General features: G+C 39.0%; 2 protein-coding genes across 6 annotated transcripts in view; both read left to right on the forward strand.

Moving 5' to 3' along the window:
* The first annotated feature begins 276 nt into the window (after window positions 1–276).
* eomes (eomesodermin) lies at window positions 277–4871 on the forward strand. 2 transcript variants are annotated; one of them, XM_004078035.4, is made up of 7 exons: window positions 277–497; window positions 1562–2236; window positions 2336–2490; window positions 2756–2877; window positions 3172–3330; window positions 3483–3544; window positions 3659–4871. In XM_004078035.4, exons 2-7 carry the CDS (start codon window positions 1722–1724, stop codon window positions 4428–4430), a joined length of 1785 nt encoding a protein of 594 aa, XP_004078083.1. In that variant the 5' UTR covers window positions 277–497; window positions 1562–1721; the 3' UTR covers window positions 4431–4871. The 2 variants fall into 2 exon arrangements, with proteins under 2 accessions (XP_004078083.1, XP_023820326.1); XM_023964558.1 differs by lacking the exon at window positions 277–497 and adding an exon at window positions 1060–1280.
* A 750-nt stretch (window positions 4872–5621) lies between these two features.
* The window catches only part of ankib1 (ankyrin repeat and IBR domain containing 1), a 37471-nt gene continuing 19261 nt past the window's right edge, over window positions 5622–23831 (forward strand). The window contains exons 1-10 of one of the 4 annotated variants that reach the window (XM_011485050.3): window positions 5622–5776; window positions 9622–9908; window positions 10912–11212; window positions 13929–14111; window positions 17700–17817; window positions 18553–18761; window positions 21782–21870; window positions 22048–22192; window positions 22699–22865; window positions 23651–23739. In XM_011485050.3, the coding sequence (XP_011483352.1) occupies window positions 9721–9908; window positions 10912–11212; window positions 13929–14111; window positions 17700–17817; window positions 18553–18761; window positions 21782–21870; window positions 22048–22192; window positions 22699–22865; window positions 23651–23739 (1489 nt within the window). In that variant the 5' untranslated portion in view covers window positions 5622–5776; window positions 9622–9720. Of the gene's footprint in view, window positions 5777–5849; window positions 6010–9621; window positions 9909–10911; window positions 11213–13928; window positions 14112–17699; window positions 17818–18552; window positions 18762–21781; window positions 21871–22047; window positions 22193–22698; window positions 22866–23650; window positions 23740–23831 lie in introns of those variants that run through there. The other 3 variants (XM_011485052.3, XM_011485051.3, XM_011485053.3) reach the window with 3 other exon arrangements.

Here is a 23831-nt window from a genome sequence, read left to right on the forward strand (position 1 = left end):
GGTGCATTTTTAGCTGAAAATCTGAACAAATTGATGTACAAACACCAATATGATTGTTCAAAGATAGCAACATTTTACAAAGAAACGTGTCTGCAACCTTTTGGGTCACCCCAAAGCTCCTATGGAGAACTATCCGCAACCCGATGGAGTGTTTACAAAGTAGGATGCATTTGTGAACATGATGGGATGAAACAGAAGGCAGTCTCTGTGATCCGGAGGATCCCCTGCCCCTCCCCTGCCGATCGAATCTGATAAAAAGGGGCTGCTCTGGGTGCGTCATGGCCACAAGGAGGGAGTGCGTCTCCGCGCTCTGATTGGCCCGCCTCCACGCAGCTCGGCCTTTATTCTGAAACACATATTGCTGAGCTCTCTACCCAAAACACAACATGATGTCACAGGCGGGCACAGGACGGACGCAGCGGGTTCAAGTCGTTTAAGAAAGCAGGTCTTGACCCCAAATTAGAAACGGATACTGCGGGGGGGACGAGAGTCGCTTGGTAAGTTCATGCAATTTCAAATATTTAAAAATGAAATGCATATAAAGAATTTAAAGCTAAGACTTTGATGAAAATGTCAATAAATAAAACACTAAATAATTTTGTCACATTTATAGTATTTTCTTGCAAGTTGTATGTATTTTGTATTTTTTATAATGATCATTTTAACCATGTTTACAAATGAACTTTTGGCTATGGCTCTACCTTTCCCCTGTTAGTTTTTTTTGGTTAATTTCGTTTCTCACATCAGACTGTCTGATCCATGAAACATCACAGGTTTCTTCAAACGGAAAAATAATTGGCCGTTTCCCATTTTTACGCACAGGCTGTCCCTTTGGGACAAGGTGCAGGACCGCAACTGAACTGAATGAATTCGAATTCATTAACTCTTAATGATAACAGGATTATCTATTTCTTAGATGGAAATCGTATCTTTTGTTCCCCCCCCCCTGATATAGTCAAAGACTGCAAACAAAAACGAATTTATCATCATTCGCTTTTAGAAAATGCTGTTCTTCCAAATTTGCAAAAATGTAAGGATTTTGTTTTGGAAAAAAAAATAATGTCAAGATTCTAAATTTCTGGGCTGGTTTTGAAAGCGAACAAGCCACGAATTTCAAGAGTAGTGGGCGAATTTTCACTTACAGTTTCACATGACTCCCTTGCCCCACAAATCTGTGCATTCCTCTTCAGGTATGTCATCTGATTTACAAGAAATGGCCCCATATATACAAAATCCATTTCTAATATCCTAACAGACTGGAGGTCAACGGATCTGATGAGGTGCGCGCTGAACAACTGATGTTTACACAGTGTTTGTTTGGTCATATATCTGAGCTAGTTTGAATCATAATACATTTGGACCATCAATGAAATGTAAGAGAATTTTCCTTTATAATTAAACTGTAATTTAAAAAATAGAATTAAAGATGCAAAATTACGCCGTCCGTTTTGTGCGTAATTCAAAGTGCGCACCGTCGTTGGAGGCCTGAAACTTGTATTTGGACGTTGGTTTGTTTTTATTTGATGAAGTCATACTTACCTGACCTTTTTTCCATCAACAGTCTTCAGTGGATGCTCAAAGAAGAGGCTGTTAACAAGGGACACCTAAGAGTTTTGGTAGATTCTTCCTGTGAGAACGCATCTCTTCTGAAAGAAAAAAAGGCACCTTAATTGGGACCCAAAACGCTTATAATTTACTTGAGAAGCGCAGGAGAAGCAGTCATGCTCGGCACTGAAGCAGAAAACAGCTCATACTCCACAAAAGAGACGGCGGACGCGAGGCGCAAGTCTCCGGCCGCGGATGCAGAGGAGCCAGGCAACAGGTACGCAGAGCAGGGGATGGGCTCCGAGCGCTACTACGTCCCTGCCACGACCTCTAAGCAAACCCCCGAGGCAGCGAACCCCTGCTCTTTCATCCCCTACACCGCCAGCGGGACCATGTACGGCCCGTCGAACGCCGCCAGGTACTCCTCGTCGCTCCACCTGGGCTCCGTGCTGCCTCCAGCAGGGTTCTCGTCGTCCTCCGGCGGGCGCAGTCACTTCGGGCCGTCCTATCAGCTCGGCCAGAGTCCGGGCTGCATTTATCACCCGTACACCGGCTCGGGGCCCGCTCTCAGCAACATGACGCTGCCAGGCGGCGGCCCCGGGGCCAGGGCCCAGGTCTACCTCTGCAATCGGCAGCTTTGGCTGAAGTTCCACCGGCACCAGACGGAGATGATCATCACCAAGCAGGGCAGGTAAAGATAGGAACAGCATATAGGTTAAAAAAAATGACAAGAACAAAAAAAAAAAAAAAAGTTATGAAATTTATTCTTGTTGTTGTGTCTGGATTGCAGGCGGATGTTTCCTTTCCTCAGTTATAACATTACCGGTCTGAATGTGACTGCGCACTATAACGTGTTCGTGGAGGTGGTTCTGGCCGATCCAAACCACTGGAGGTTTCAGGGGGGCAAATGGGTCACCTGTGGGAAGGCGGACAACAGTGGCCAAGGTACTGAACCAAGTTATAAATATTTACTATTTTTTATATATGTAATATTAATTTAAGAGGTATTTAGTCTGAATAGTTGTAGATGCAGATCATAATTTTTTAAAATAAAAATACAATTATATTTTAGACACCAATAATTTATGTAAAAAAGAATTCTCTATAGATAGAATTTTTTGGGGGTTAGAGATTTAAAAATGTGAGTGTTAGTCGTGCATTCTTATTCTTCGGCTTGTTTGACATTAAAATTCCCGTTTTTACACTAAAGGGAACAAGGTCTACATCCACCCAGAATCTCCAAACACGGGGGCCCACTGGATGAGACAAGAAATCTCCTTTAGCAAACTCAAACTGACCAACAACAAAGGGACCAGCCACAGCACAGCGCAGGTATTGTGGTTAAGAACGCCAAGAAAAAAAAAGAAAAGAAAAAGAAAACAACCTTAAATTTCACTGAACTATAGGTCTTATAATTTTCTTTTAACATCAATGTTCCTAGTTGTTTTAGTCATTTTTCCACATAAAAATATAGTGAAAAACAGAAGATTATAAAATATTTTCTTTATTTTTCTCTCCCACACAACATATACATATTTAGCATTATTCGTTTTTTTAACAGTGTTTTATTTTAATAGAAAGATTAAGATTTGTCTAGACTTTTCATTTTACAACGTCTTTTTGTAGATGATTGTTTTGCAATCACTGCATAAGTACCAGCCACGGCTGCACATTGTGGAGGTGACGGAGGACGGAATTGAAGACATCACCAGTGACCTGAAGACCCAGTGCTTCACCTTTCCCGAGACCCAATTTATAGCAGTTACTGCCTACCAGAACACTGATGTAAGGAAATACATCCTTCTATACTCTTATTGTTTAACTTTTTTTTGTTAGCAGTATACCTCTGCACCTCTGTTCCCACTTTTAACAATGTGTTTCACATCTTGTTATAGTACTTTTGATTTTTATTCAACTGTTTTTGTGTTTTTTCTTAGATTACACAGCTGAAAATTGATCACAACCCTTTTGCCAAAGGATTTAGAGATAATTATGACTCGTAAGTATTGGACTCTACATTATTATTTAATAAATACTATCCTAGAAGTTGAGATTAAATGTTTTTAAAACTCAGCAAAACTCATTTAACTGCTTAAAAATTTTTTTTTTAAAGGATGTACACAGCTCCAGAGAATGACCGCCTAACCCCATCTCCAACTGACTCCCCCCGTGCCCACCAGATTGTCCCTGGCACCCGGTACACAATGCAGCCCCTCTTCCAAGACCAGTTTGTCAACAATCTTCCCCAAAACCGCTTCTACAACTGTGAGAGAGCAGTTCCGCAAACCAACAGCCTTCTTTCGTCTCAAACGGAAGACGGCACATCACAAAGGTGGTTTGTGACCTCCATGCAACAGGGTGGAAGTGGAGCCACCAACAAGCTCGATCTCACCCCCTATGACGGGGACTACTCAAACTCCCTGTACCCGTACGGCATCAAGTCGCTATCCATGCAGACCTCGCATGCTCTTAGCTACTACCCAGACGCTCCTTTCACCACAATGTCGGCCGGGTGGAGCACAAGGGCAGCATACCAAAGAAAAGTCACCCCCAGTCTGCCATGGTCTCCCAGACCTAGCCCTACTGCAAGTTTCCCTGAGGACTCAGACAAAGTTAAACCGCACACAGAGGAGGAAGTGAATGGAAGTGAAGCCCTAATCAGCTCTTGGACTGAGAGCCACCCTTCAGCCCTCTCGCCAGACAAGACTGGTTCATATTCCATGACTTGCAAACGGCGGCGGTTGTCTCTTAACAGCACAAGTACAGAGGACTCAGCCACCAAGTGTGGGGACCTAGCGTCCCCTGCCACAAACAGCTCCTACAGTAAAGAAACTCCTCCATCCAAAGGAATGACAGCTTACTATCCCTTTTATAGCAACCCCTGAGTTTTACTTCCGAGAAAGGGCCTCATGTCGTGAGTCGTTCACTCTCCACTGTTATTAAGCATTGTTTTAGATTTGGAAATCTGAGGAACCTGTTGTGGCAATGGCATTCAGCTTTTTCCTTGGAAAAAAAAGAGGTCTGCATTTTAAAGATGGATGTGACCTTGTGGAAAAGTATTTTATTATTTGTTCATTTAAAAAAAATGTTTTGGCTGTAGCATTTGTGGTACCCTCATTAAAAAGGAGAACATTGTATGTCTTATTGCCACACACACATTTATGCATCTACTTTGACTGTGAGATTATGTGTTTACAGATTATTTATTGATGGGCTGTTCTTTAGGAAACGTGTGCACTCTTATAAGACAAAGAATATGCTGTATATAACTTCTCTGCAAAGGTCAAATGTTTGATAATAAAAAGCTTATGTGTTCCATTGGAAAATTGTTGTTTATTAATTAATACATACATACGTAAATACATTCATACATACATACATACACACATACATTACTGCAATAATTAAACTACATTTCGCAAAAGGCTCTTTAGTGTTTTGATGAAGCACGTGACCCTCCGGTGAACCATGCGGTCTAAATGTGGACTGTTGTCGCACCCTAGTGGTCTTACTTTGTCATTGCAGCAACAGCCTTGTTCATAAATGAATTATTGACCATCGACAGGCTAACGGGATATTTAGGCAACCCCAAGAGTTTATGGCAAAAGTTAAAAAATATTGGTGTGTCTAAAATAAAGTGGTTAGCCTGTGATGTTTTTTTTTACTTTGACTACTTCTACCTTATCTAGGTTTTTCAAGGTGTCTGAGTTTGAATTACATATCTTATTTACAGCATGTTTTCATAAAATTTGTTTAAATAAAATTGAAAAATGACCAATATACATGAAATAAATGACTTGATGTTAAAATCACTAAAAACCAAAATTGTTGCCATTGAAGTATTCACAGTGGTGCAGACCTCACATATTGAGCACTTTAGCAAGTAAATATATATTTTTAGCTAAATAAATATGTAATTTGTTAACAAATATATACTTTTTTTGTTAGTGAAAATGCTGCAAATAGTTTATATTTTTAAAGAAATGTTAAAAAAAAGCGTTTTCTTTTTTCCTTAGCTTGTTTCCGGGCTCGAACTCAAACCTGGCAACCCGACCGACTGGCAGCTCCGCAGAGTTAACCGTGTTGAGAGAAGATATAGCAGCACCGAGCGCTGTTTAGGAGAGTTGCCTCACTTAACGAGGACAAAAACACTGGATTTTCTTTTTAAAAACCTCACAAGTGATAGTTATACCACACTGGCTGTTCCACGTTAGAGACATGTGCAGTTAATGTAAGTCTAAATACTTGCCAGTCTTTATTTCCAGAGTTTAACAACTGTTCTAGTTAGCATTAGTTAGCTTGCAGAGTAAGTAGCTTGCTAGCTCCGCCGCAAACGCATGCACTGACGTTAGTCAACGCACATGCTAGCGTCACGATGTTTTTGTTTTTGAAAACATTGCTAGCCAGCAACGTTGTGTTTTTGTCAAAGGTGTTACACCATGTGTTCAGCTAACATTTCGTAAGGTTAGTGATCGTTGAGTGTCTCTGCAATAGCATGATGATCATGATGTACGGCTGCTTATTTAATAAGATACAATGTTTTTGAGCAAAAATGAACATGAAGAGTCCCATGCAATACGATATATATAGCCAGGAAGGCCTTTGGGTTAAATGACAAAGTAGTTATTTTTTTGGCTAGCAGTTTGATGGTTATTCTTAGATGCGATTGTGTTCGGTAGAGAATCGTTAACTCTATTAGTAAATGAGTTAAATAGTAACAGACTGTCATCCCCAAATAGCACATCATGACTAATCACTAAATACCACTTTGGACAGTGTGTTATCTCTGTTTTTGCACTTTTCTTAGTGAGACGCTAACTGTGATTTATCCTGTGATTGTCTGCAATGTCACGTCTGTCCTCGCGACACCAACTTGGCACCCAGACTCACTGGATTGTAAATTGGTCCATGAGGTGCACTTTACACCTTTTGTTGGCTTTTATAAGATGGACATACCGTTCCTATCGTGCATAAATATGGATGTGTTTATTTACAGGTTAGGATGACAGTGTCATAGAACTATGCACACTAATATAGTTAACGTGAACTCTTGACAGCTTGCTAATCTTCAAATTTCTTTAAAAAACACTATTAAAACGTTTTTTTTTTTACTTCTAAGGTTTCTCTATTGGTTATCTAATTTCACATTATCATACAATTATTAAACTAAACTCTATAAGCAAGAACATGACATTTGTATTAGTTTTTAAGAGGATTTTGCTTCATCTTAAAAACACTAAATGTACTATTTAAATAGTGTAACGTTATGAATTGTTTCTTGCTAGTATTTTTCTTCTGTTGTGATGCTAACTTTGCAAATTAGAATGATAAGATATTTTGATGGCATTTTATTTACCCTTTGACAAAAACGTTATAATTATAATTAAGTTATATTTAATATATTTTATTTTGTAGGGAAAACGTTTTACAAAATAAAGTTGAAATTGAGGTATGGAAAAATAGAATAGAATACTAAAATATATAAAAGGTATGAGGTGCAGAAATGTCAAATAGCAGTGCAGATGCCAAAAAAAAAAGTAGACTGACAGAAAGTTAATATTTCTTTATTCATCTTTGCTCTGTGATAGGGGGATGATTCCGTCTGATGGTTAAACAATCATTGATGTAATTTTATGGCAGCACGTCTTTTGTTTTCAGTGCCTAAAAGGTGGCATAGATAGGATAATAAAGACCCACTCTGATGAAAATCATTTTTTTTTATTCTTTAACTTGTTTTTTTTGTGTTTTTCCTCATGATGGAGGACATATGTAAAGAACATTAAGCCTAAAATTGCATTTCTGAGTATTTCTTTATTCAAATCCTGAATTAGGAGCAGACGCAAAAATGCAGTTGTTAAAAGCTTATAGTGTGACACAGAAGCTGCAAGAGGCGGGTCACAAGCTCCTTGTTCTGCTTCATTCTGATGCATCCACCTGCAGACAAATTGATCCATGTACGTCTTTGTTCTCCTCGTCTGAGCTGGTATCTGGCTCAAACTGTACGGCTGGATAGCTCCAATATGGCTCCTCATTTTTGTTGCATTTGTAATGTTGGCATGGAGGTGTGAAGGGCTGTAAGCTAGCAGGAGAAAGTGTAAACAAAGCTATGATGGGAAATGAAGGCAGGCTCACTTCACGCCAGCAGTCCCGCCCACAAGTCAGAGGGAAATTGTGATTAAACTACCACCACTCTGCAGATACTATGTCCTAGAAAACAACAGTCTTTTGGAGGGATTTTGCCTAAAAATAGCATCATCATAATTAAAAGACTTAAATATATAAAAATATGATTGGAGTGGGACATTAACATTCCACCTCCTGACTTTTTTACTAATGAAAATATATGCCCGCTGTATCATCAGGCAAGTAGTTGAATGTTGGTGTAGTGGTCAGCCATCCCACCTCACAGCAATTAGGTTTGAATCCTGGCTAGGACTAGGGCTGTGACGATAACCTCATCACCGCATCACCGCGGTGATGAGGTCATCACCGCGGTGATGATCCCATCACCGCATCACCGCACGTTTTTTTTTTTAAGTTTTGCATATGGCGCGTGAATGGAGCTATAATAAACACATTAAACACATTCATCTTTCCTGATAATTGACTTTTTCCACTAGTCCTGCGGTTAACCGCGACACCGCGCCCCCTCCTGAAAAATCCGACACTGTCACAGCTCTAGCTAGGACCCTTCTTTGTGATGTTTGCATGTTCTCCACATGCATGCATGGGTTTCCTCTGGGTACTCTGGCTTCCTCCTACAGTCCAAAAACACGCTTCATAGATTAACTGGCGACTCTACACATGGTCCCTTAGGTGTGAGTGTTAGTGGTTGTTTTTCTTTGTGTGGACTTGCAATGAAGTGTCCAGGGTGTACCCCACCTTTGACCTTCAGTGACTGGCTAGGCTCCGGCAACCCCTTGAGCACAAATGGGAATTTAGCTGGCAGAGGGAAGATGATCACAGCCTGAAGGTTTCTTGTTCTCTCAATAAGTTTCCAAAACTGTAAATGGCACATAGATATACACTGTGTATCTTGTGGAAAGTTGTGTAGTTGGTATGTGGACTTAAAAAAGTTTTGGAGTTCGTTGAAGCTTCCTTTTTTTTCTTCATGTCCAAAAAAATAATTATCATTTAGTCATTTTAACTTGAACCCCTCAGAATCCCCCCCCCCCCCCCCCTCTCTTCAAATTCTCTCATAGGAAAGAAGTACTCTGCATGCTTTCATGAGAATGAATGCATCCACAAATCCCTCCCAAACACATATTTTGGTTTATCAAACAATTTTCATGCTTTGACTGCCAACATTCTTCAAGCTGATAAAAAGTCCAAACCTCAGGGAAAAGTGGTCGAAGCATGCACCAAAAATATTCCAATTTCGTCCATGCTCTGTTATCTATTCAGAGAAGCTTCCACCCAGAACATCCATCTTAAGAGAACAGATTAATATGTTACAAATTAGTAAATGTAGGATAAAATCATTGCCTAGCTACTAAACTGGTTGGCTTTCTTATTTAGAGCTGTTTTAGTTTATTTTGGTTTCATGACAAGGAAATATACAGAAGCTTAAATGATTTTTGTTTGTTTGTGGTTAAATACAATCCACATGCTGCTAACAAAAGTGCGATACTGACTAGTAAACAAATTCTGCACATTGCACTAACATTTCTGAGCATGTGGTGCTCTGGTGGAAGCGGAAGGAAAGGATCACCGCATGGTCTTCTCTATGAAAGGATGGCGTGCTCCATAACGAGTCCTGGCCTCAGTGGGACGGGCAGCGTTGGCATAAAGAGGTGGAAGCTCCTGGTGATGTAACAGGAAGTCTTATCATTTTCGCTGTGTGAGCTATGTGCTTTCAATGTTCAGTTATTTAGTTAAAAAAAAAAGCATATAAAAGCATAAGGAGGGGGGTGACAATGCCCCGATGACGCGTACAAAGACGCAGGTTGCAGAGAAGCCCGAGCAGCCTTGAGGATGGAATTCTTGTGACTGGTTCTCTACTGGCAAGGCCTTGCTGGACTCAATAACAAGCACAAAGGATTTAACAGTTTTCTTTTTCCTCCCCCCCTCCTTTAGGACATGCAGCACGCTGGCGTATTTGACTTGAACAGCTTGAAAACGACTTAAAAGGCTGCTGTGTCTGTCCAGGCTTGAACTCCCCGCGTTGGGGACGAAATGGGGAACACGGCCACCAAGTTCCGTAAGGCTCTCATCAACGGGGATGAACTGCTGGCCTGCCAACTGTATGAGAGCAACCTGCAGTTCAAGGAGGCTCTGGATCCCAACGCTACGTATGGAGAGTCCTACCAGCACAACACTCCGCTGCACTATGCTGCTAGACACGCCATGATACGCCTCATCAGGTCAGGTTATGCCTCACTTCCAAGGGAACAATCAAAGTAAATGTCATGCATTTTTCGACTGTGTAAGGGGAACATCGGGGCTGTTCGTTGAGGTGGTAATCGCCCATAGTCTAGTTCTATGTCCCTTTAAGCAAATAGCTTAACATTTTAGCACTCTGCAAATGGTAAGCTGTTCTTGTTTTAAAAGAGAAAAATGTTCCTGTTTTGTCTCTATATGTCTCTGTCCCATCTGTCCCTCCCCATAGCCATCTGTTCTCAGGAATGCAACATGCTGGGTTGGACTAGAATGAGATTCCAGGAGCGTTCTCTTTTTCTAGCAAGCAGGGTTGAATGTGCTGCTTCTTAAAGGATCACAATATTTTCAGTAGTTGGGATGTATGCAGTCCTGCCTGGTTTAAAATGGTTTTTGAAATGGTATTAACGATATAAAGATGGACTGATATAAAATACATTTTTTTCCGTATTCACATAAAGAAGATGGATTCTAAAGTGTAACCTGGCAGGATTATATAAACTAAGGTGCATTGTATTTTGACTCTTTATCTTCTTAGTCTTAAAGAATGTGTTTATTATCACGTACAATGTGATACTAATGGTTTGCTACATTGATATGCCTTATATAGTGACATTTTTAATTTTTTTCTTCCTAAAATATAAAAAGGTATTTGAATTATGATTATTTAATGGGCCTCTACATGGGCATTAGAGGTTATTTTACAGAGCACAAGTAAAATAAAAATTAATGTATATCGCAATTCAGTTTTTTCAGTGTAATTTTGCATACTTTATTTGTTTTCTACGTCCTGATTGGCTGTTGACCATGTCAATCAATCTCCTTTGTGCTATGTATACATACAGCCTTATAACATCTATAATCCTACTTTGGGGAATTCACCCATCATGGGTTATTTTTACAAAACCGATGAGATCATTTAGGAAACCTGCACTCTGGCTATACACAATTCTTGAATACTTACCTTTTTTTCACATTTCATTTCTGTAGGCCATTTCTCCTAAACAAAGATGGCAATCCTAACAAGCGGAATGTGCACAATGAGACGTCTTTGCACCTCCTCTGCATGGGGCCCCTGATCTTGACCCCCGAAGGGGCACTGCAACCGAGGATCTTGCGGCCATACGAAGATGAACAGCGCAGAGCAGAATGCCTCCAAATTATCCTTTCGTGGACAGGAGCAAAGTTGGATCACGGACAATATGAAAGGGCCGATGTCAATGCCTCTGACAACAAGAAGAACACTTGCCTTCATTATGCTGCTGCCTCAGGCATGACGACTTGTGTTGAGGTGAGGTTACAACACCACGTAGTCATTAGCACCTTACAACACAAATAGATGTTTAGAAAAAAAAACTGTTGTGGGCTAAAATATTTTATTAATGAGGCTATTCTTTTAATTACACAATGGAAATAGTTTAAAGTCAAATGTTTGTGATGAAAGAATAGTTGTTTTCCAGATAAATACCGAAGATGCACAGTGCCAGTACCTGTTCAAAAAAAAAGAGCTAAATTGTGTTTATTAAATACATTTTGTTCATGCAATTTTGTTTTCATATTGCAAAGCTAACATAGCCTTAAGGAGAACATTCATGTGCAGATGCTGAGAAAACCGTAAAATAAAACCCTGTGGTGATGACACTCCATCATCTTGACACACCAGCAAGTGTGTGACGGCCCCGATACGCTGGTCGCTTCCAGTTTCCCTCCTGCAGCCCTTCTTTTATTTTGGTAGTCGCTAAGATTTTATTAATATTATATATTAACTTTCTTTTTTCCGATTCCCCTTCCCTTATATGGGTACTGACGCATATACATTTTTATTTGCTTATATTTATTGCAGCATAATCATTTGTTGCATATTTCTGATCCAAGCGGTGCATTTTAAAATCTATACAAATTTGTGTTCTATATTAAATAGCGCAGTCATGCGATTAATTTTTTTGTGCGATGAATTAATCCTGACCTGTGATTAGTTAATCTAATTAATCTATTTTTAAGCTAACCTAATGATTACTATGAAAGGCCTCATTTTGAGGTATTTTCAATATAATTTGTGTCATTGTGGCTCAGTAAAAGATCAAAATACAACTAAAAAAGTGGCTTTTTGAAGTTTTGCTTTTATAACAGACTTTCAACCATTACTTTTACACCAACAAGGGGAATTTTTAACTCATTAAAAAAAAAAACCGGTATGAACAATTTTCTGAGCAAACTAAAAAAAAATTGACCACGAACTTCTGATTGATATCATAGTGCATGTTGACCTACCTTATTCCACAGCTTACCGTCCAATGCGATCATCCCTCCGTATATACCATTAATTTATGATAATGAACACGTCATCTGGCTTTAATCCGTACATTCATGCAAGTAAAAAATTAGTTTATTTTTGACGACACAACAGTAGTTATATATTAAAAATGAGATCAACCCACTAATTTGTCTGTCATCATTGAATGTCGATTAATGGGATAATTTGACATCTACTGTTAACAAATGCAGATACTTCTGTAGACTATCAAAAAGTCTATAATTGACATAAATCAGCCTTTCAAAGACAACAAAACAATGAAGAAGAAATCAAATTTAAAGTTTGGCCTTTGCACTATATTTTTTTCTGCTGTGTAGCTTTGTGTTACACATTTGTGGGAGGCAGAAAACAGTACTTCACACACCCATTTGACATTCTGCTTCCTGATCTACAACTTTTGTCTCCAGTGAAGTTGGTAACGTGAAAATGCAGGCATCACCCCAGTAGTTTAACTGCCTCAAGAAATTTGGTCCAATTTATGTTTTTTTTGTAAAAAAAAGGAAAGCGTGTCCCGACTGATTAAATGATTGTGACTCTTGACAAAGCAGCTTGGTGAGCCTGCAGGCGGATCACTGATGGACACAATGTGCCACTTCAGTCTCCAGCTGGATGCTCGATGAGAGCTATTCTAAATGTGGATCCTGTAGTAGCAGCAGTAGTAGCCCATTTAGACAGCCTAGTTTGAGAAATGAACTCATCATTTTAGCTGCATCAAATAGCACCTCTTAAACTAAAAGATAGATGATATCTGACAATCAAACTGATAGTTCAATTGATTAAGTGATTGATTTTTGGAAGATTGGACCAGATTACAGTTAGTACTGGCCCAGTTTGGAGAAGAAGATGAGGATGAAGCTAAGCTAACAATAAACCAGAGCACGGTAACTAGAAGAGTATCTTTTTCAGTGCATAAACTCAATGAAAATGTCAATGTGCTTCAGGCTTACATTGTGTTGCATATTTGTCTGCTGCATTTGCTTTACATTGGACAGTTATTAAAGTCCCCACTATCTGTCACACACCTAGGTGTGCGAAATTTGTTCTCCGCATTTGACCTATCCCCTGCGGGAGCGGTGAGCTGCAGACACAGCCGCGATCGGGAACCATTTGGTGGCTTAACCCCCCAATCCAACCCCTTAAAGCAGGGAGGCACTGGGTCCCATTTTTAAAGTCTTCGGTATGACTCGGCCTGGGTTTGAACCCAAGACCTTCCAGTTACAGGACACTCACACCACAAGGCCACTGAGCTGGTCATTACACGTTTAGAACCGTAGGGAGGCAGTGTTTCCGCATGGCTGCAGCAGGTATACAGAAAAAAACAAGACAAAACTATGGCGTTTATAATGTTAAATTATTTGAAGATTGATCTCTGTCTTAAGACCCTGTGACCCAGTTTAGTTTTTGTTACATACTTGCTACACTTAAAAATGTAAATCTAAAAAGGTTTTGTAAAGAATGGCGACAATCGCAGGATTGTTACAAAGGTAATTTTCAGCATTAAATCCTAATACTGGGAAAACATTGTGATAAACAAGGTGTTTTCATTTATATATATATATATATATATATATATATATATATATATATATATATATATATATATATTAGAATCTGAACTTTTTTTATGAATGCTGCTTGTTTCACGCATAATCTAATCTAAAGCCAAGCTCTCCTCTTGTTTTCACTCGCTCAGTTGCTTGTAGAGAGTGAGGCGGACCTGTTTGCAGAGAATGAAAACCGCGAGACTCCATGTGACTTTGCAGAAAAGCAGCACCACAAGGAGCTGGCCCTACGCCTGGAGTCGCAGATGGTCTTCTCCCTCAGCCCTGAGGCGGAGGACATAGAAGCCGAGTACGCAGCCCTAGACCGAAGAGAGGTACAGAAAATCATACAAGGAGGGAGAGGGTGGACGCTTTTAGTTTATCACCTTTCAAATAAGACTTGCAATACACAAATACTTGACATAATAATGTTCTACATGTTATCTCCTAAATTACTTGCAATAAAAAAAGTTTCAATTTTTTCAAGTTACCTATTAAGTAGACTCTTATCTAGTAGATTCAATCTTTTGAAAGGTATTTTCAAAAATGTAAGTGGAATCTAAGCAGGAGCTTTTCTATGTGGTGTTTGCATCTTTGTGCGCTCTGTTCTCCCCCATCCTGAGAACACAAAACTTTGTAGTTGAGCTCAGATTGTTTATAAAACTACGTAAGAGCATGCAAGTCTGTTTGTGACCTTTGGACAAACCAGTCTTCTGTCTGGGGCTTTCCCACACGAGTTACCAGCAGTAGCCGGGGTTGGCCTGAAAAGAAAGAATTGAAAGAATCACCTGTTAAGAGAAAAACAAAAAGGTTGCAGTTGATAAAACATAGAAATAACCTAAAATGAAAACCTTTGTACGTTTCAATCAGTTTTAGTTTTAGTTTTGTGTGGCACCAATCCGATTCCGATGCATTTGTTTGAGTATCTGCTGATCCGATACTTTTGCACATTTTAAAAAATTAACAAATTAAAATAAATACTTAGGTTTCCTGTTTTTTGTTTTATTAACCTTTTTTCATCCTCAACACTTCAACAGAGAACTTATTTGAAGTAACTGGAACAGCCAAGTACAGCCCTTTTTGTTTAGATTTTTAAATCAGAGACACTTGCTGTCAGTTTTATTCGTTTATTAAAGAGTTTTTGAGCCTGGAAAGTCAGTATCTGTGAATATACAGTGGTGCACAAAATTGATGGTGCCCCTCAGTTAAAGAAAGTCCAGTATTGCTCACTGAAATGACTTGTAATGCTCAAAAGTAACAAATTAAAATTGATTGAAAATTAATTAATCAAAATCAGCCATTACTTTTGAGTTGTTGATTAACAGAATTATTTAAAAAAAAAACTAATTAAATAGGGCTGGACAAAAATGATGGTACCCATAATTTAATGTTTTGTTGCACAACCTTTGAGGCAATCACTGCAATTAAATGGTTTCTGTATTTGTCATTGATCCTTCTGCACCTGTCCACAGGTATTTTGGCCCACTCCTCATGAGCAAACTGCTCCACTTGTCTCAGGTTTGACGGGTGTCTTCTCCAAATGGCATGTTTCAGCTCCTTCCACAGATGTTCAATGGGATTCAGATCTGGGCTCATAGAAGGCCACTTCAGAATAGTCCAACGCTTTTCTCTTAGCCATTCTTGGGATTTTTGGCTGTGTGTTTTGGATCGTTGTCCTGTTGGAAGACCCATGACCTGCGACTGAGACCAAGCTTTCTGACACTAGGCAGCACATTTCTACCCAGAATGCCTTGATAATCTGGAGATTTCATTTGACCTTGCACAACTTCAAGACACCCTGGGGCAGATGCAGCAAAGCAGCCCCAAAACAGAACGGAGCCTCCTCCATGTTTCACAGTAGGGACAGTGTTCTTTTCGTTGTATACTTCATTTTTGAGTCTACCAACATAGAGCTGATGTGCCTTACCAAAAAGCTCCAGTTTTGTCTTCTCTGTCCAAAGGACATTTTCCCAGAAGCTTTGTGGCTTGTCAACATGCATTTTTGCAAATTCCAGTCTGGCTTTTTAATGATTTCCTTTCAACAGTGGTGTCCTCCTTGATCGTCTCCCATGAAGTCCACTCTGGCTCAAACAACGATGAATGGTGCGATCTGACACTGATGTACCTTGATCTAGGAGTTCACCTTTAATGTCATTGGAGGTTGTTCTGGGCTGTTTGGATACAGTTCCAACTATCCATCTCCTCAATTTGTCATCAATTTTCCTCTTCCGGCCACGTCCAGGGAGGTTGGATACTGTCCCGTGGCTCTTAAACTTCTGAATAATATGTGCCACTGTCGTCACAGTCAAGCTGCTTAGAGATGGTTTTATAGCCTTTACCTTTACGATGTTTGTCTATAATTTTGTTTCTATTGTCCTGGGACAATTCTCTCCTTGGCTTTCTGTTGTCCATGTTCAGTTTGGTACACACCTTTTCACCAAACAGCAACGTGACTATTTGTCTCCCTTTAAATAGGCAGACTGACTGAATATGGGTTTGAAAACAGCTGTGATGTCGATTAAAGGACATACCTGAGTTCACCATGACCCCCTGAGCAATTACCGGTAGTTCTCAGTCTTTTATGGAGGTAGCATCATTTTTGTCCAGCCCTATTTCAGTTTGTTTTTTTAAATAATTCTCTTAATCAACAACTCAAAAGTAATGGCTGATTTTGATTATTTAATTTTCAATAAATTTTAATTTATTGTTACTTTTGAACATTTCAATTCATTTCAGGGAGCATTGTGGACTTTCTTTCTTTAACTGAGGGGTACCAACAATTTTGTCCACCACTGTATCTCGCTGACTTCACCAAATTGTTTTGGTGTGCCTTCTGCTCAAATTAGTGCTGCATTCTGCTGTGCTGTACAGCAATAAAATGTTGTAATACATACATGATAACTGGACTTCTAGTAGAGTATTTATCTGTAATAAAAAGCTAAAGATGTGTGATTGGTATACAACATCTGATTCGAAACTACAGGATTGCATCCTTATTAAAAACCATCGCTAAAATGGAATATTTATTTTATACATTTGGACCCATACCGGTAAGATCCTAATAGTGATCATGAAAAAGATGTTTTGTTATTCAGTAACACTTATAAATCCCCTGTCCATGCATCTCTGCTTCCCTTTGAGACCCCACAGTTACTGTTTTAAAGCTGTTTGGATGTTAATCTTTGGGTAAAAGTGTGTGCTGGGTGTGGTCTCCTCAGTCAGATTGTTTGGCTGGACAGAACCTCAGAGAAACTAGTCACAAGAAAGAGTCAAGTGAAAAGCATGTGACTCCTATCTGGATGTCATTTATTAGCTCGATGGGTGTTTACAAGTCATGTGTCACTGCTTGTACTGAAAACCCCTCGAACGAAAAAGTGATGAGAAGTTTCACAATGTAACGAAGAAACAACTTTGGTTGGTGGTTTATTTGTTACAAGCCGAGAAGTAAATAAAAAAAAGTTTTTGATGAGGAAACCCTATGAAGTCAAATGATTGTAATGTAATTTTAAATACATGCACACATACACGTCTGTTATTTTATGAAATGTAAAGCATTGTGGGGAAAATGTTGTTTTTCACCGTAAAAGAAACCCTAAAACTAAGAGGCACCTAGCTTTGAGACTGCATATAATTGTTTTCCTTTGAATAAAACATGAGCCCAATAACAAAGGTTAAAGTTTTTTTGTTCTATGAAATTTCCTCTTTTTTTAGAAATGGAGTTGTTTTTTATTCTTTTCTTCCTGTCTTTGGCCTTACTTTTCCCCTTTCTTTTGTTCAGTCCACTTCATCTTCTGCTTTTTTTTGTTCAAAAGATGACCTTTAGGTCTTTTTTTCCTCTCCCATCTCAATACATGTCTTCTTACCGTCCCATTATTCTCTTGCCAGCAATCATATTTTCTCCACTCTTCTCTCTCCCTCTATAGCCCTATGAAGGCTTGCGGCCTCAGGATCTGCGGAGACTAAAGGACATGCTGATAGTGGAGACAGCTGACATGTTGCAGGCCCCGCTTTTCACTGCCGAAGCTCTGCTCCGCGCTCATGGTACCAACACTCAGTGATGCAAATGTAGGGCATCTGTTTGCCTTTAAAATGGCTCACTCTGGAATGACCCTTTAAGCTCACAGACTCACTCCGATGAAAATTCAGTTTTTTGGTGTTCTTAACATGTTCTTGTGGCATTTTTCTCATGATGGAGGACATTTACAAAGAAAATTAATCTTAAAATTGCATTTCTGAGTATTTCTTTATTCAAGTTGTGAAACAGAAGCAGTCGAAAAAAAGAGCTCATTTGGGATGTATAAAATATGCTGGGCGGGCCTCACCTCAAGCTCCCTGCTTCCAGCTCACGGGGAGGGGAACGGGGGACGGCGTTGCTCTGTGCCAACAGTCCCGCCCACAACCCCGGCAAATTTCTAATGAACTATAACTGCTCTGCAGAAACTTTGTCCTAGAGAACAACACACATTTTTTATTTGGGCTAAAACGACATAATCATTACTAAAAACTCAAAAAATGCTTGGAGTGGAACATTAAAGATGAATTAAAATTGATATTAGAAAGAAAAAACTGTATTTAATGTCTTTAGGCTTTTAAAGAGAGACACCAGCAACAGAGGGCTTGACTTTTATTATTTTTTTCTTTGTCTTCTTTTTGATTTGTTTAACAAATCAACAACAGCAAATTAATAAAACAGAAATGTTCTATACTAATTTTTATAAAAACCTTAGTATGCCATACCAAATTGTTACCTTTTTGTGCCTTTGATTTTGACGTCAGATTGGGACAGAGAGAAGCTCTTGGAGGCGTGGATGAAAAACGCAGAGGAGTGCTGCCAACGCTCAGGGGTCCAGATGCCCAATCCACCTCCAAGCGGCTACAACGCGTGGGACACTTTACCCTCACCCCGGACTCCGCGCACAAACCGCTCCTCCATCACCTCCCCGGACCAAATAAGTCTCCTGCCTGCAGATGACGAGTCTTCTCTGGTGAGGAAGGTTTTGTTTTCCAAAATATCCAAAGTTGTATAAAATAGCAGGTGGTATCAGGAACTCTGGAACACTCAAGTTATAAACTAAATGTTGAGAATTTCTTACACCCACTACGTCACACAAACCAAGTTTGAATCTGCAGAACTGTTTGAAAAGGAAGTAGTACAACCTCCCTAAAAGCATCCCTGGATACTCCAGGACTAATATTTGTGTTACAACATCAAAGAATAAATGAAACTTTTTTATGCAGCACTTTACAACTCCTTTAGGGTTCCAAGGTGCTTCACTGGAAAAGAAAACAAATTAAAAACAGCATAAAACTAAAAGAAGCAATTAACAGTAAAATGCATAAAAGAAAAAGAAAATTGCATTAAAACAAATTAAAGAAAATAAAAATGCCATAAACTACTGAGTATCAAAAGCCATTCTGAAATGTTACGTTTTTAGTTGACGTTTAAATCTGTTAAGGTCCGATAATATGTGTAATTCTGTTATTCTATAACTGAGAGCTGGTAATGGAAAAAGTATGGTCACCCCAGTTTAACATGTCTAATAAGAACAATTTACTGATCAGACATGTTCTGATCAGAACAAGTTACTTTTTGTTTATGTCCCTTCATATTATTTTCAAAGGTCTCTGTCTCATTCATTTCCTGTTTCGATAACCTAGACCAGTGTTTTTCAACCTTTTTTGAGCCACGGCACACTTTAACCTTGACAAAAATCCCGCGGCACACCAGCATCCCAAAAAAAAAAGAAAAAGCAGAAAGTCATAGTCTGTTTTGATCTACAGCACCCCCCCCCCCCCCCCCCCGGCAATCTGACGTGCATTTTTGTGATAATTGTGGCAGAAAAAGCAGGAAGTTGCAGATGTTTTTTCTAAAAGATGTAATAAAACTTAAGTTACATACAAACTGTATGTTCGTTGTGGTTTCAAGACGTGTAAGGACGACTTATTGTACGCTGAGGCGCTGTCCCTTTAAGCCAATGCATCATGGGAGATGTAGTGTAAAAACTGCAAGAAAACGGCAGAAAGACTCGCGTCTCTGAGCTTCATGGTTTTGTTCACTTGTTCCACGGTCTGATATCGGCTTCTGTGGAAAGCTACACCGCTAAAGACGAGCTTTAGCTGGTGTTTTTGTTGGAACTGACTGAATTATGAGCTAAATTGGAACAAGGAAGTGAATACTTTAAACACTTCTGATTGGTCAGACTGATGACATGTGATTAAGCCTTCAACAATGATTGGCGGAGACAGTTAAAGGGACGGGACTTTTCAGAAAACAGTTATAGCTGCAGCTAAATCGCGTTACCGTCATTCTTATCAAAATGTCTTTAATAGAATCAAATAAACACAAAGAAAAAAGTATTTTATGATCTTTCATATTCCTAACTACTCAGTGTTTTATCAGGACCTGTTTGGATGAACAAAGAGCTGATTTCCTGGAGATGGGAAATGTTTTTAGATCAGTTAATGAGGGCAATTTCCCACGGCACACTTGACCATCTCCCACGGCACACTAGTGTGCCGCGGCACACTGGTTGAAAAACACTGACCTAGACATTGTTTGTAGATTCATCATCTAATCCAGAGGTTTAGTATTTATTGTAAAACAAAAGCTCTATAAAAACAAGTCCAGGTTTTACCAGCTCTGTTTCATCTGTGGAAAATGCTAAAGAAAGAATATCAGATGTTTAACAAACTTTTTTCTTCTCAATAAAGAACAACCAACCCGAGAAATTGTTGCTTAAGCGATCCTTTGTTGTTGTGTTTGTGTTTTAGTATTATTTCTTTTTTCAGTTTTAAAACAAACCCTAAATCTTGTCGTGCACCATTGCTTAAATTGCAGTACATTTTTGGTAGGTATGCCATCAACTTTCCAACAAGATCATAAATAGTCCCTGTAAGATAATCGGGGAGCAGCCGTGAAATGTGCTCAAAGGTAAACAATATTAAGGAAATCTAGAGGTTGAGACCCTGTCAACAGAACAGCTGGGATGCAGTGTCTTCTACTGGTAAAGCTTGCGAATGAGCTGGGACACAGCTTTCAGTCATAAACTCAAATTACATGCAGGGCCCATAAGCTGTTTCCTTTCTTTTGTCCTCTGCCAACAGTGCTATCAAATGAACTCCAGCAGATAAGGTGACAACACAGCTGAGGGCCTTAATGATGTAGTCTACAACATTTTCTGAATGTTGACTAGAAACTGCAGTCTAAAGCAGTCCTGAGAGGCACAGGAATAATATTATTTACTTCTTATGCAACCGGAATCTTGTTTAGTATTGAATGGATGCACTGATCTATAGTTTGTTTGTTTAGTTAGTTATCCTACAGATAGAGCTTATCATTTTTTGAAGTGGTGTGAGGCTGTTCAAAAATGTTTTGTCGTTACATTGGAATAACTACAGCAGAAACCAATAACTGTATTCTATATCTTCATGTATGATTCCTAGCAAAAAGGTGGATTGTAATATTTATGAAATACAGTATTATCAGTTGTTAACATTACAACTGCTATTTTTATTTCGACGGAGTCGGTTTGAGTGCCTGTTTAAAGCTTTTAGTTGTTTATGCCCATACATTCACTAATCAATGCATCCACTGTTGAAGTACACTCCCATCTGTTTGTCTTTTGTGTGGGCACTCAGACCTCTCTCTGTCTTTGTTGTAAACTTTTTATGAACACGCCAACTGCTTTGTCATCACACGGCTGCAATACTTAAACATTTATGCTTTACTCCCATTATCTTTTCGTTCATTATTTAAAAATTCCTCTGTTTATCTATAAATCAGGCCTCTGAAACAAAAATCCAACATTTTTGGTAAGATTTTTCAGATTTTAGTTTAGTTTATCTCAAACACAAATGAAAAATCAATACAGTGGTTTTGGGAAATGAATATGAAAATAAAAACTTTTTGTAAAAAGGATACTCTAAACAAGCATGACCCTTTATGCTGTTTGGTTTCTAAAGATCACATTTTTCACGTTGACCAATCGATTTGTTTTGCTTTCAGTGTGGGATCTGCATGTCTTCCATCTCCGTTTTCGAGGAACCCGTTGATATGTCCTGTGGCCACGAGTTTTGCCGATCATGCTGGGAAGGGTAAGTCATTTCTGCTGCTCAGGGTGGTCCCGTGGGATAGGCTCCAGCAGCCCCCAAAAGAGATTTAGTGGGTTCAGAAAATGTATGAGGGTTTTTTTATTTACATCATGCCAGTGTTAAAGTGTTTTATGTATGGATTTTATGTTGCTGTTAATTTCTACTATTTACCTTTTTAAGATTTCTAAACTTAAAAATTCAAGAAGGAGAAGCCCACAACATTTTTTGCCCTGCCTACGATTGTTACCAGCTTGTGCCAGTGGAAGTCATCGAGAGTGTGGTGTCCAGAGAGATGGACAAGCGCTATCTCCAGTTTGATATTAAGGTACATGTGCAGGTTCTTTACAGTTCCAGCAGAAAAAAGAAGGAAAGATATCCTCACACCAAGAGAAGAAAATAACAGGAACACAGAAAGTGTTAGAATTCACTCGCACATAAAAATAAAATTAGCACTTGAGAAATACAACTTATTGGATATGGTGCAACTATTTTACTTAACAACGAAACATCCATTCTGGATTTATAAAAAATACTCTATGTAATATTATAAATACTAGGGGTGCAACGGATCACAAAACACACGGTTTGGTATCAATTTGAAATTGATATAGTTGTAATATGTCTTTGACTTTAATAACCCCTGTTAGGGATGAATACCAGTAATCAAATGCATGCCTTTTTTAAATGGATTACTAATTCATTTCAGGTGGAAGCCGTAGATATTTTCTATTCATTTGAACAGTTTTGAATCCTCATCAGAAATGTATGATGAGATCTGTTGATGAACTGCTGACACGTTTCAGCCATCTCCGTTTTTTCCCCTGCTAACAGGCCTTTGTTGAAAACAATCCGGCAATCCGTTGGTGTCCTGTGGCTGGATGTGAGCGAGCTGTGCGATTAAACAACCAGGGGGCCGGAACGGCTACCGGGGACTCGCTAAGCTTTCCAATGCTCCGGGCTCCGGCTGTGGATTGTGGGAAGGGTCACCTCTTCTGCTGGTCAGTATTGAGCGTTATTTCAATACTAACACATTATATGAAAACATGAGAGATGGATGATCGGAAAGTTGTAGGTTCAGTGTCCGCCATTGCTCCTGACGGAATGTCTAGTACCGCCTTAGATGTGGATGTGAATGTGTGTGCGTTGGACATGAACGGTACTGTGACTGTAAAGTGCTTTGGGCCTTAACGAAGGTAGAAAGTTCGCAATTTATGCCAGTATATTTAGAAAGTAAATCATTTTAATGTATTTGACTGCATTTGATAATGAATAGTTTGAAGTGTTTAGCAGAATTATGAGTTCCTTTTTACAGTAAAATAGAAATTGATTTGAAAATTGTGTTTAGTAGGTCAAAGTCCAAAAAAATCTCCTATTAAGAAATGCAATATCAACTCATCAAATTCAGGAATCTATTACCGGTAACTTTTACAACAGTTTCTTTTCATTTATTGTATCGTGAATTCGTATTATATTGTTTTTAATGTAGGACTATTGGAAAACAAAAACACAAGCAGTCTTGGAATGGAAATTTGACAAAATGATATGTACTAACAGTTTGTTGAATCCAAAAACCAAATCTGAATTAGTCTCTGAATTAAAATGAAATGAAAACTGTAAACTGGCTCTAATGTGTAGTCGCGATAATGCCGTTGTAGCAGCATCGGTTGATGGGTTTATAAGGGACCTAATAATGTTATCTCTATCTATGAACAGTTGAAGTTTTTACATGCATTTGTCTGGAATTCAACCCAGTTTCCCACCTTATCTGTCTGATGCGTATCAGGGAATGTCAGGGTGAAGCCCATGAGCCGTGTGACTGTCAGACATGGAAGTTGTGGCTGCAGAAAGTCACAGACATGAAACCTGAGGAATGTGAGTATTAATAAAAATGTCTTTACTATTGATCTGAGCCTGAAGTAATTGTTGAATTGAGCTAATCCCTGAAGACACAAAAAGTTGGAAAG

This window comes from Oryzias latipes, chromosome 16 (genome assembly GCF_002234675.1).
Source record: "Oryzias latipes chromosome 16, ASM223467v1".
Lineage (NCBI taxonomy): Eukaryota > Metazoa > Chordata > Actinopteri > Beloniformes > Adrianichthyidae > Oryzias > Oryzias latipes.

What these genes read in the sequence shown, in the direction of transcription:
- eomes (XM_004078035.4), top strand. Translation starts at nt 1,722, where the DNA reads ATGCTCGGCACTGAAGCAGAAAACAGCTCATACTCCACAAAAGAGACG. An exon ending in GGCGGACAACAGTGGCCAAG is followed by an intron (nt 2,491 to 2,755) that starts GTACTGAACCAA and finishes TTTACACTAAAG; the next exon opens with GGAACAAGGTCTACATCCAC. An exon ending in CTGCCTACCAGAACACTGAT is followed by an intron (nt 3,331 to 3,482) that starts GTAAGGAAATAC and finishes GTTTTTTCTTAG; the next exon opens with ATTACACAGCTGAAAATTGA.